We start from the raw sequence: 12007 nt of genomic DNA on the forward strand, positions 1-12007 counted from the left end.
ATTAAAAAAGTGACATCTTTCGTATATGATTTCCTCTTCAATCTAATATTTGCTTGGTAGTAGTATATCAAATATTTTTTAGCTAAAAGTAAGAGAATATAACTCAAACGTCAACACTCGCGTCACATACATAGCGTGTTTTCTAGAACTTTGGTAGTTGGTATAATACATTTTTTAAAAGTGTCAAGTACCAATCAAATTATTACATTACTTTCAGGTATTTTATAAACACACGCCTTTAATTTCTAATTTCGAACACTAAAATGATTAATTTATCCGAAATATCTTACATTGTTTCTGTCCATCTTCGCGAAGAATAATGTTCCGGCCATCTTCTCGTTTCCATGTGACAGTAGGCTGCGGTGAGCCAGTTGCAACACATTTCAACCTTATTTCACCACCTTCGTGAGTTACCATACCCTCGGCAGACTTGTCGTCCATTATATCCGGTGGTATTACCACTTCCATGTAACCGTTCTAAAAATAGAGCAATTAAAATTTTCATTAAAATTGTAAAATTGTAGTCGTTATACCAACATTCATCAATCATACAAAATCGTATTTATAGTAACGTTTAAATATTATTATTGACTACTGTATTATGTCAATATTTTATAATTAGATTAATTACAAATGAAGCTGTCAGTGCCATGGTTCTTGTAATTGAGATTCATTCGTTTTACTTTTAGGATAATGAAGAACTTTTACATTTAGAAGAAATTCGTCAGCCAAGATTTCGAAGGCAACTTTTTCTTCCAAATCTTTAACTTGCTTTCGATATAAAAAAAAAAAAAAAAACTGTTGCAGCGGAATAATAGAATCATAAATCCGTCGGGTCTGTTAAATTGCATTTCGGGTCGGCAACGGGTGGCTTCCTTAGCTGAGGTTCAGATGACTAACAAGTTGTAGAGAATAGATTCTAGAAATAAGTACAATGTCTTGAAGACCCACGTGCTTTGTGATTCTGTTATTTGCAAGCCGCTAATCACGCGAATTCACGCGAATAACGCGTTATCTCAGGATGACAGGATAACCAATTGACATCTTTTTCCGCCACCTACTACTGTGAATCTACCGATCGAAGAATTTGCAAATGCTCCGATCTGCGTCCATCCTCGAATTTTCACGAGTCTTGGAAAAAGCAAACTTTAGACGCGTCAATCAATCATCTATCGCCAAGCGACCTGTCATCCACGGTCTGTCGTCTAGCGCAAAAAGGTCAAATATCAAGTGTATTCAACGAAAATAGATAACGTTTTCACCGGAGCTAACTCTCTTTGTCTCGTGCGCGAATCCAAAGTTTACAATAGTTAGAACTAGCCGATAAGTCGGAGTGCGGCGCCCAAACAATAACACTACACAATGATTTGTCGTATACATTTGCTATGAAATATGTAGTGTTCGCATATATGTATGGCCAACTATGGCTAGCTTTCTAAAATTTGAGCCAAGTTATACGACTCGTGCTCACTCTGCTATACTCTATCGTACGTGTATCGAAGGTAAGAGAGAAAAGCAGAGAAGTGCGAGTGAGAGAGAATAGGTAAAGTTTAATAACATACTGCGGAGCCAAGTTATTTTTCTCTCTCCTAGTCCCGGTCACACATTACCTATCTCTTTAACTTAAAATTGTTAAAAATTGTTGGTCAAATATAGTCGCGTTTGGTATCAGTTTGACCGGACGAATCTCAATAATTCGATGCAGCGTTGAATTATATAGATGCGGAACATAGATTACGCCGGGGCCTGTTTTGAGCGAGCAGTTTTACGAATTGATGGAGAACTCCCGACCATACTAGCTATGTATAGCTATGATTCGTATATCTGAACACTACGGATAAACATATATGCTTTGGCAGAGCTTGTATAATGAAATTTACGCTACTATTTATACTAATTACATTGCTTTGTTATATAAATACTAGTGTTGCGACCGTTCGCGGAGAGACGCGGTCGCGAGGAAACGCGTCAGCGAGAGTCGTAAATTCTCGCTACGATTCGGTTAATCGACGCCGCGAAATGGTCGCTCCCCGCGTTTCGTTTAGGATAACCGGGATGATTCAATGAATGCAACTTATTCTACTATTGTAGAATAAATATATATATTTATATCAGAATCACTTACAATGTATATAAGAGATCGGTTTAGATGGTGTCGGAGGTTACCACTAGAGTGTTCGAGTTAGATATTATACAATGTGATTAATTTGGACGCGACCGTACAGAGAGTTTTCGACTGCGATTGATCGGTTCGAATGTTAGATTGCGACCTTACGGTGTAGACGTAGTGACTGATTTGAGGACGAAGACGAACTGACTTGATCGTGACGATGCTGTGTCGGAGGTGAGCTAAGGAAGGGTGTGTCTAACGCACGGAATCATCTGATTTGTTGATGACAGTTTTTGGTTGGAGAAGTGAGGGTAATAGAAATTGTTTCTATTGGTTAGTAAGACTATCGATAGACTAGGAAGGGTATTAGCCACCCTCGATGGAAAGTTGGGAGTAGGAGGCATCGCACGTGTGAACACTTAGCGTTCACGTGTTTTCAAGACGTTAACCAGAAACCTTAGAAAACGCTTTCGTGGAAAAGTCCTTGTTTGCGATGAAAGACTTTCGCCAGAGTTTTCTGAGATTTATAGTCAGGCTGCGAGTGTTTTCAAGAGTATGCGATAAGGATGTGCGGGCATCTGGCTGCCATCCGTCCGCGCTGTGAGGTCCGGCTCAGGTAGAGAGTCGGTCGACGTAACATCCTCCCCCCGTTGAGAGGGTACCGATCAAAATGATGTGATTGATTAGATGAGGTGGATCTCGCATTAGATCGCGTTGCTGCTGATCAGGTCGGAGTCATCTGGTGTCGATCTGCTCGGTAGTGGTACTATCCGCTTGATGCTAGCTGGAGACAGTTGGATGGAGCATCCCTGTCGAAGAGCGATGACTTTGGATTTTGTGGCGGTTGCGATCCCTTTGCTCGTTGACATAAAATGGTTTGCAGTGGTTGATTCCGAGGCTGATGAACGGATGCTGTTCCACTCGGAGAGTCCAGATTATATCTGGAAAAATAACAGAGTTATGATAATCTGACAAGTATGTTGTTTATGTCCTGTTCGGGAGTCGGAGTCTCGACCGTCGTGATCCTTGTGGTTGTACGGAAACTTGCGGTTGTGATTATTGACCCAGGAAGTGTCCTTGGATGATCGTGGACCGTCTCGGTCCTGGAATGTAGTGGACCAGCTTGATCCAAGAGGTAGCGTTGAACGGAATTCCAGTGTTGCTTGATGCTGTTTCGTTTGACACGATGCGGGGTTCTGTAGTTGATTGGGAGGCTTGGCTCCCCCCGATGAGTCGCCCGACTCGAGTTCTCCCAGTGATGTTCCTTGGTAGGTAATGAACGTTGGGTGTCGCGGCGTGGTTGGGATCCTAATGCCCCCTCGTCTCAACTGCTGATTGTCCGGATTCCTTGAAGTCAGGATGGATTGGCAGTGGGACAAGTCTTTTGATGCCTCGATCCACGATGTTTTTCGCCGTTTGAATCGTAGCCGTTCGGATGACACCATCGTCGCCTGGATGGACCTTGATAACTCGTCCCAGAGGCCACTGCATAGAGGGCACATTGTCCTCTCTGAGGATGACGATTGCGCCTTCCTGGATGTTGTGCCCACCTTTGTTCCATTTGCTGCGGTTACTCAATTCGTTTAAATATTCCTTATGCCAGCGATTCCAAAAATGTTGCCTGATCTGCTGAAGATGTTGCCATCTGGAGAGCCGATTGGAAGGGACGTCTCTGAAATCTCGCTCCCGTAAACTCATTAGTGAATCGCCGATGAGGAAATGGCCGGGAGTGAGGACTAGGAGATCGTTCGGATCGGAGGATATCGGAGTTAACGGTCGTGAGTTGAGGATTGCCTCGATCTCGATAATGAGGGTGTTGAATTGTTCGAAGGTGAGTAACTCGTTGCCGATTACGCGTTTGAGATGACGTTTAAATGACTTTACCGCTGCTTCCCAGAGTCCGCCGAAGTGCGGGGTATGAGGGGGAATAAAATGCCATTCAATGTGCTTATCTGACAGAAATGAGGCCACCTTGGAATTATGATCGTTCGATCGTAGGAGTTCGTGAAGCTCACGTAATTCGTTGTTCGCCCCAACAAAGTTTGTGCCGTTGTCCGAATGGATGGTAGAGCAAAACCCGCGTCGAGCGATGAATCTTCGGAGTGTGGCGATGAAGGCCTCGCTAGTGAGATCGCCGACGAGTTCGATATGCACCGCCTTAACCGCTAAGCATACAAAGATGGCAACATATGCCTTGACCTGGCGGCGGTTGCGATCTCTCCTTTCCTTGATGTGGAATGGTCCGCAGTAGTCGACGCCGACGTTCGTGAATGGGCGTGACTCGGTCACTCTCGCCTCAGGTAGATCACCCATAATGTAATCCACCGGCGGTGGATGAGCGCGGCAGCAACGGACGCAGCTCTTGATCGTATGCCAAACTTGACTTCGACCGTCGATGGGCCAGTATCTTCGTCGTACGGCGTACAGCGTAGCTTGTGTTCCTGCGTGCATGTGGACGTTGTGTGCATGATCGATGATGCGTGCTGTAACATATGACTTAGGCAAAATTATCGGATGTTTTTGAGGAAAAGGTATCAGTGAATGACTAAGTCGGCCGCCTACGCGTAATATGCCTTCCTTATCTATGAACGGGTTGAGTCGCGTGAGCTTTCCCTTTATTGTTGCGTCTCGATCCTTCTGGAGCGCACGTATTTCTGCGGAAAAATAGATGCCTTGCAATAGTTTGATGATCTTGTTGTGGGCTGTATTTAATTCAGTTGCCGTGATGGGTGTAGTCGGATTGTTTTTATGTTTCCAACGGAGACAGCGAGCGATGATCCGGATCAACTTAGGCCAAGATGAATACCTTTCTAGAAATCCATGATCGGCGGGGGTTGCGGACATACAGGTTGCTCGTTTTTGTTCCGGTAACTCCGTTAGTGGTGGCAGTGTACATGTCGGCCAGTGTTCTTCAGATAGTTGGAGCCATTCAGGACCGTGTTGCCAAATAGTCGGGCGTAGAAATTCTTCAGGCGTTTGTCCTCGCGAGATTAGATCCGCGGGATTGTCGTTGGTCGGAACATGGCACCAATCGTGCGAACTAGTTCTAGTCTGGATTTCGGAGATTCGGTTGGCCACAAACGTTTTCAGTGTGTGAGGAGACGTGCTTATCCAATGGAGGACGATGGTGGAGTCGGTCCAGTAGACGGCTCGAGACACATTGCGCGATAGAGCCTGTTGTATGGTAGACATCAGGGACGTAAGAAGAAGGGCTCCGCACAATTCAAGCCGAGGAATGGTTTGGGACTTGAGCGGGGCTACCCTTGATTTTGCGGCTAAAAGCTGGACCTGCACGTGGCCGTCAGGATTAACGGTTCGTAGATAAACGCAAGCTCCGTATGCTTTCTCGCTTGCATCGCAGAAACCATGCATTTCGATTTCTTTTGCGGATCCGATTATTGCCTTGCGTTGGAACGAGATATTGTTCAGGAGCGCTAATTGGGAATAATAGCGGCTCCATTCGGAATGGAAATCTGCGGGAAGTGATTCATCCCAATCGACCTTCAGTGCCCAGACTCTCTGTAGTAATATTTTTGCTCGAACAATTACTGGCGCGAGTAGTCCTAAAGGATCGTAAATCCTAGCGATTACGGAGCTGATCGATCGTTTGGTAACGTGAGGAATATTGGCCATGGCGGCGACTGAGTAAAGGATTGAATCATCGGAGGACCTCCAATAAACTCCAAGTGTCTTTAATGGTTGGGACTCACCCAATTGTAGGTTTTGGTTTATGTCGTGGTCCGATAGTCCGTTGAGTAGTTCGCGGTTGTTGGATGCCCATTTTCTGATTTTCAGGCCGGCCAGTTGGAGAAGTTCGGTGAGTTCTGTTCTGATTGACAACGCCTCGCTCATCGTGTCAGCCCCGGTAAGGGCGTCGTCGACGTAGAAATCCCGCTGCAAGACTGACGAAGCTCGCGGAAATCGATGTCCTTCATCGTTTGCCAATTGTTTGAGACATCGGATAGCTAGGTAGGGTGCGGCCGACAGGCCGAACGTGATGGTGTTGAGTTGATAAGTTTCGATTTCGCCGTTCGAATTGCGCCACAAAATTTTCTGATACTTACGATCTTCCGGGCGTACGAGAAATTGTCGATACATCTTCTCGATATCACCCGTGAGAACATACTGATGAGAGCGGAATCTCAAGAGAATATCGAATAAGTCCTCTTGTAACTTCGGTCCTGTGTGAAGGGTGTCGTTCAAAGAAACTCCGGTGGTGCTCGGTGCGGATCCGTCGAACACGACGCGGAGCTTTGTAGATGTGCTCGAGTCCTTGATTACGCCGTGATGTGGCAGATAGTGTTCATCGGCTGATTGATGATGTGATGCGATTGTCGTCATGTGCCCTAATTCCAAGTATTCCTGAATTACCGCCCGATATGCTGCTTCGAATTTCTGATCGCGTTGGAATTGGCGCTGAAGAGAGGCGAGTCGTTTCATCGCCATTGTTTTAGTTGATCCGAGTGAGGAAAGTTTGTCGTTAAACGGGAGTGCGACGATGTATCGCCCTTCGCTGGTGCGTTGGACGTGCGCTTGAAAGTGTTCCTCGCATTGTCGATCCGCTTCTGACACGTGTTTTGTTTGTGGTCCCTCGTCGAGTTCCCAAAAGCGAGTAAGATCCGTTTCAAGATCTGCTGTGAAGGTGTGAAATGCCCTGGCCGTTGACGGGAAGACCGGGCTCCCCCCGATGACCCACCCGAAGTGTGTTTTTTGTAAACGGAGGTCGGGGCCTGTTGGCGGATTAAGGTTGATTTGGCCGACACATAGTGATGCAATGGTGGGCCCTGCGCTCAGCAAAATATCGATTGGGGATGGTAAATGGAATGTTGGATCGGCAAGATGGATATTCTTGGGTATTGGGATTGTTGATCGGTCTATTGGTTGATCCGGAATGGATGTCGAAATTGTTGGTATGATGAGAAATGTTAAGGTGCGTTGGTAGGTTCCGTTAGTGGATGTGATCGTGGCTGTAATAAAACGATTTGACGTCGTGGATAAAACATCGAGGGCTTTGATTGAGATGGAACACTTCTGTTGCGGAAGTCCTAAAGAGTTTGCAAGGCGTTCGGTAATAAAATTCATACTAGCACCGGTATCTAACAATGCTCGGCAGCGAACTGGTTGAGCTTTATCGTTTAAAATGTTGATGCGTGCAGATATTAACAGGTCGTTGGGTAATGTGGTGACAAAGTCTATGAGCAGTGATTCGGTTTTCCGAGTCGCGTCGGTCTGTGGTTGTCATTGTGTGATTTGTTGTTGGATATCGGATACTGGACTAGGGTACGATTGATTCGGTGATGTACTAGTTGGGTGTTTCGAAGGACTTCTGCCTTTGCCTGGGGGTGTCGTTGCGGGCTCTTCGTTGCTGGAATTGGTTCGATCCGTAGTCTGAGCATCGGATCTATGAAGAAGGGTGTGATGACGTTGTCCGCAAATGCGACAGGACCCGGCGGAACACTGTGGGAGTGTATGTCCTGTCGTCAGACAGTTGGTGCATGCCGATATTTCTTCGGCGGCCCTGATGCGCTCTTCGATGGTTTTCGTTCTGAAGGTTCTACAAGTCCAGATCTTGTGCGGTCCGCTACACATTGGACAAATTGATGACGATCGTGATGTGACAAACGCCTGCCCGCGTGGCTGGCGCGTCGTCCTTGAGGGTTCGCTGAGTAGACTCCGATCGTTCAAGAAATTGAGGAATTCCGTGAATGTGGGGAACGGTGTGTGTTGTGTTTTATCCTTCCAGATGAGATCGGTATCCCGGTCTAATCTAAAGGTGCATAGATATAATAGCACGGAGTCTGCCGTCAAATGTCCGAGCGACTCTAATGCCTTGTAATGCCATTCTAGTTTGGTCGCGTAGGATTGCAGGTCTAGGTGTGCTGTGCGCGATGCGAGGCCTGTGTTGAATATCTCTTGCAGGTGTCTCTGCACGATCTTCTCTGGCCTGTTATACCTTTTCTCTAGTATTGCCCACGCGGCGGAATAATTGGTTGCTACGTTATTCAAAGATGGTATGGTTAGCGCCGCGGCGCCTGTTAAGCAGGATCGAAGATATGTCAAACGTTTGCAGTCGTCGATTCGTGGGTTGTCGTGAACCGTGTTACGAAATTGATTCGCGAAACCTGGCCAGTCCTCGTAAGCACCCGAAAACGTGGGTAACTGAATTTTTGGCAACTCGATGGGTTCCGGCGAGGAAATGTTCGAAGTCGGAACTCGGATCGTCGGCTCTGATTGTTTCGTTGCGGTGTCAATGATGGCCGACGCGTCCCCGAAGATAGTATAGAATGTCCGTTGTAAATTCACGCGATCTTGCTGTGTCGGGCCTTCTTCTCTATCGTCTAGGTCACACTGATTCTTTTTGAATGATGCGAATTCTATCTCTAACTCTTTCAAAGTACGTTGGATGGTGTGGATAGGGCCCCCTTCCTCATAACTGTCGAGTATTGCGCGAGCTACCTCTAATTCTTTTCTGAACGCCTCTCGTTTTAATATCAACTGTTTTGTGCGCTCTTCTAGATTGGGCGCCATTGCTGATTTCGATACTTTGATTGGGCTTACCTTGGAGTTGCGGTATGAGACCGACGTTGTTCCGACGGCAAGATATCGCTTGTTACTATGCAGCGGACTGTGGTTGATGTGCGCTTCGCGAGGAAGGTGATCCTTCCCGAAGGTGACACAATGGTAGAGAAGTTGAAATGGTTGTACTTGCGATGTTGCTGATTGTCCCGCTGCGGCGGGAGGTTGAGTGGTTGCGTTCTTCGACCAACGGGTTGTACCTCTTCGAAGGTGATGCGCCTGGCCTCGCTGGAGTGGTAACGCTTCCGCCAATTATGATGGATTCACGTGGCACTGTATGTTCACTGATAAGTCCACCTTTTCACTGACACGTGATCCGGCTCGAAGGACCAAATGTTGCAACCGTTCGCGGAGAGACGCGGTCGCGAGGAAACGCGTCAGCGAGAGTCGTAAATTCTCGCTACGATTCGGTTAATCGACGCCGCGAAATGGTCGCTCCCCGCGTTTCGTTTAGGATAACCGGGATGATTCAATGAATGCAACTTATTCTACTATTGTAGAATAAATATATATATTTATATCAGAATCACTTACAATGTATATAAGAGATCGGTTTAGATGGTGTCGGAGGTTACCACTAGAGTGTTCGAGTTAGATATTATACAATGTGATTAATTTGGACGCGACCGTACAGAGAGTTTTCGACTGCGATTGATCGGTTCGAATGTTAGATTGCGACCTTACGGTGTAGACGTAGTGACTGATTTGAGGACGAAGACGAACTGACTTGATCGTGACGATGCTGTGTCGGAGGTGAGCTAAGGAAGGGTGTGTCTAACGCACGGAATCATCTGATTTGTTGATGACAGTTTTTGGTTGGAGAAGTGAGGGTAATAGAAATTGTTTCTATTGGTTAGTAAGACTATCGATAGACTAGGAAGGGTATTAGCCACCCTCGATGGAAAGTTGGGAGTAGGAGGCATCGCACGTGTGAACACTTAGCGTTCACGTGTTTTCAAGACGTTAACCAGAAACCTTAGAAAACGCTTTCGTGGAAAAGTCCTTGTTTGCGATGAAAGACTTTCGCCAGAGTTTTCTGAGATTTATAGTCAGGCTGCGAGTGTTTTCAAGAGTATGCGATAAGGATGTGCGGGCATCTGGCTGCCATCCGTCCGCGCTGTGAGGTCCGGCTCAGGTAGAGAGTCGGTCGACGTAACAACTAGGTAGGATTATGCGCGGAATGCATAAATAATTGTTACGAGTATCGAAAGTATTACATTTTTCTGTTTAAATCGTTTCGGTTCAATTTGGAAAATCTTATTCTGCAGCATATCAACTCTAAAGTTTCATACCTGGAAAAGAGTTTATGCAAAAGACAAATAAGAGTTAAGTTTGATATCGAGTAAAAAAACGCAATTTGAAATTGACCTAACAGTGTTTCTCTAGATTATTTCTAGGTATTATCGAGTTTGTGCTTTTCTCAATATTGTTGGATTTAATTAACGCAACATTATATTTACGATAATATCTGCGTGTTAAGTATAATTTTAATATATAATAACGTGATTTCTAACTCCTTACAATTTATATTTTATACTCCACGTGTAACACGTTCTCTTTATTAACTCGAAACGTTTTACACACACATGTGTACGCGAGTACTATCAGTTACACGTACATACAGATCTAACTCATATCGCTAATATTATCAACTCTAGAGCTATTAATAAATGTTCTTAAAGGGGATATTTCTTCACAACATGTAGTTTAATTGTTTATTAATAAATGTTCTCCAATAAATTATTAATTTGAATTAAAATACTGGTGGAACCAATATACCCAATTTTATAGCTTCCTAAAAAAATTGTACAGGAATGTATCACGTAAAAAAGTACAGTGCATTCGAGACGTAACAAATTTCAGTGCAAATAATACATTATTTTCAAACAAATAATCAAAATTTTTAATTAAATCTTCTCGAGATTTTTACGTATCAGAAGACACTTGTTATTTTATAAACTACATACATATATGTATAAAATATATGATTTTTTAGGAATATCACTCTATCTTAAACTGTTACTAGTAAAGATACTTTACAAGTAGTATTCTTATATGTTGGATTACAAATTATTTCAATTAGTCTTGTAGTAAATGTACTGTACAATATTTGTAATTTTAGTGAAAGTCGTGAAAGTCGTTTTGTGGAAGTAGCAAAACAAGTACAAAAAAGTAGTTGTCTTTTATTAGCAAATAAAATTCTATTTTTGATGAAATTTGTTAAAAAGTATTAAAAGTATCCGAGGGACAATTTCTTTTACCTGCAAAAGTCACTTTGAGCAGGTGAAATCGAATCCTCAAGATTTTAGCGCTTTCGTCTTTTGAGTCAAACTTGTGATGATCCGAGATAGAGTAAAACGTTGCATCGCTCTATTGAAAAATACTTGTACGCTGGGAATAAATCTCGAGTAGATAACGAGTTTGTTATTTTAAAGATAAAACGTGTAACAGGCATTACATGTAAGAAATACGGTACGAGCAAAATAACAGCCCGCTCAACATTTTTGTTAATCTGTAAATGCATCGGATTTTTCACCAGATATTAGCGCTTTTATTGGAACAAACAAATAAAAGTGAACAATTTCCTGTAACATATCTCGGAGCCATATTGATCTGATATGTCAAACATATAGATTGATATTGCGAAAGTTAAAAATTATTTTCTAGAGTTGATATGTTGTTTTTCAGGTAAGTACATTTTTTTAACGTATACTAAATCTAATCTATTATTATCTAGTCATTACCAGTTATTTACCCCAGTTTTACAATTTTCCATTATAATCTAAAACGTTTCAACGTATTTGTCGTCCAATATCGACGATTTAGACATAGATTGAATTTCTTTAACCTGTAAGTTCAATATTTTGGCAACTGAAACTAAATTAGAAGGCGTTCGTTTAATTTTTCTTCTTCTTTTCCCTTAGAAAAATCCAAAACAAGTCCAAACAGAAAAGAGGGAAATGGTCAAAGGAGAACACGAACGGGGCTTTGAAGCTACTCCTCGAAAATAAAACGACCCAAAGACAGGCCGTTGAGGCTTTCGATGTTTCAAAAACGACGAATGTGAAGACTGGGCACACGTCGAATGTGCAAATCAAGAAAATATTAAGTATTTTCCATACGATATACGTAAAAATCAAATTTGAATAAGAATATGTATTCTGACATCTAGAGGACTTTTTTTAAACATTATTAACCATTTAGAGCAAAAGATCCAATAGTTCAATAATTGATCGGTACTGGACGACAATTTTTCGACAATTACTATTCGTGCAAATTATCAATTCGTATTATTGAATTTCATAAAGTGAATTTTCCTAC

General features: G+C 43.4%; 1 protein-coding gene across 3 annotated transcripts in view; it reads right to left on the reverse strand.

The window, feature by feature from the left end:
* The window catches only part of LOC132915889 (lachesin-like), a 55870-nt gene that overhangs the window by 34194 nt on the left and 9669 nt on the right, over positions 1-12007 (reverse strand). For all 3 annotated transcript variants that reach the window (XM_060975654.1, XM_060975656.1, XM_060975657.1), the window contains one exon: positions 291-477. In XM_060975654.1, coding sequence (XP_060831637.1) covers positions 291-477 — 187 coding nt within the window. The remainder of the gene's footprint in view (positions 1-290; positions 478-12007) is intronic.

Source organism: Bombus pascuorum, unplaced genomic scaffold (genome assembly GCF_905332965.1).
Source record: "Bombus pascuorum unplaced genomic scaffold, iyBomPasc1.1, whole genome shotgun sequence".
NCBI lineage: Eukaryota > Metazoa > Arthropoda > Insecta > Hymenoptera > Apidae > Bombus > Bombus pascuorum.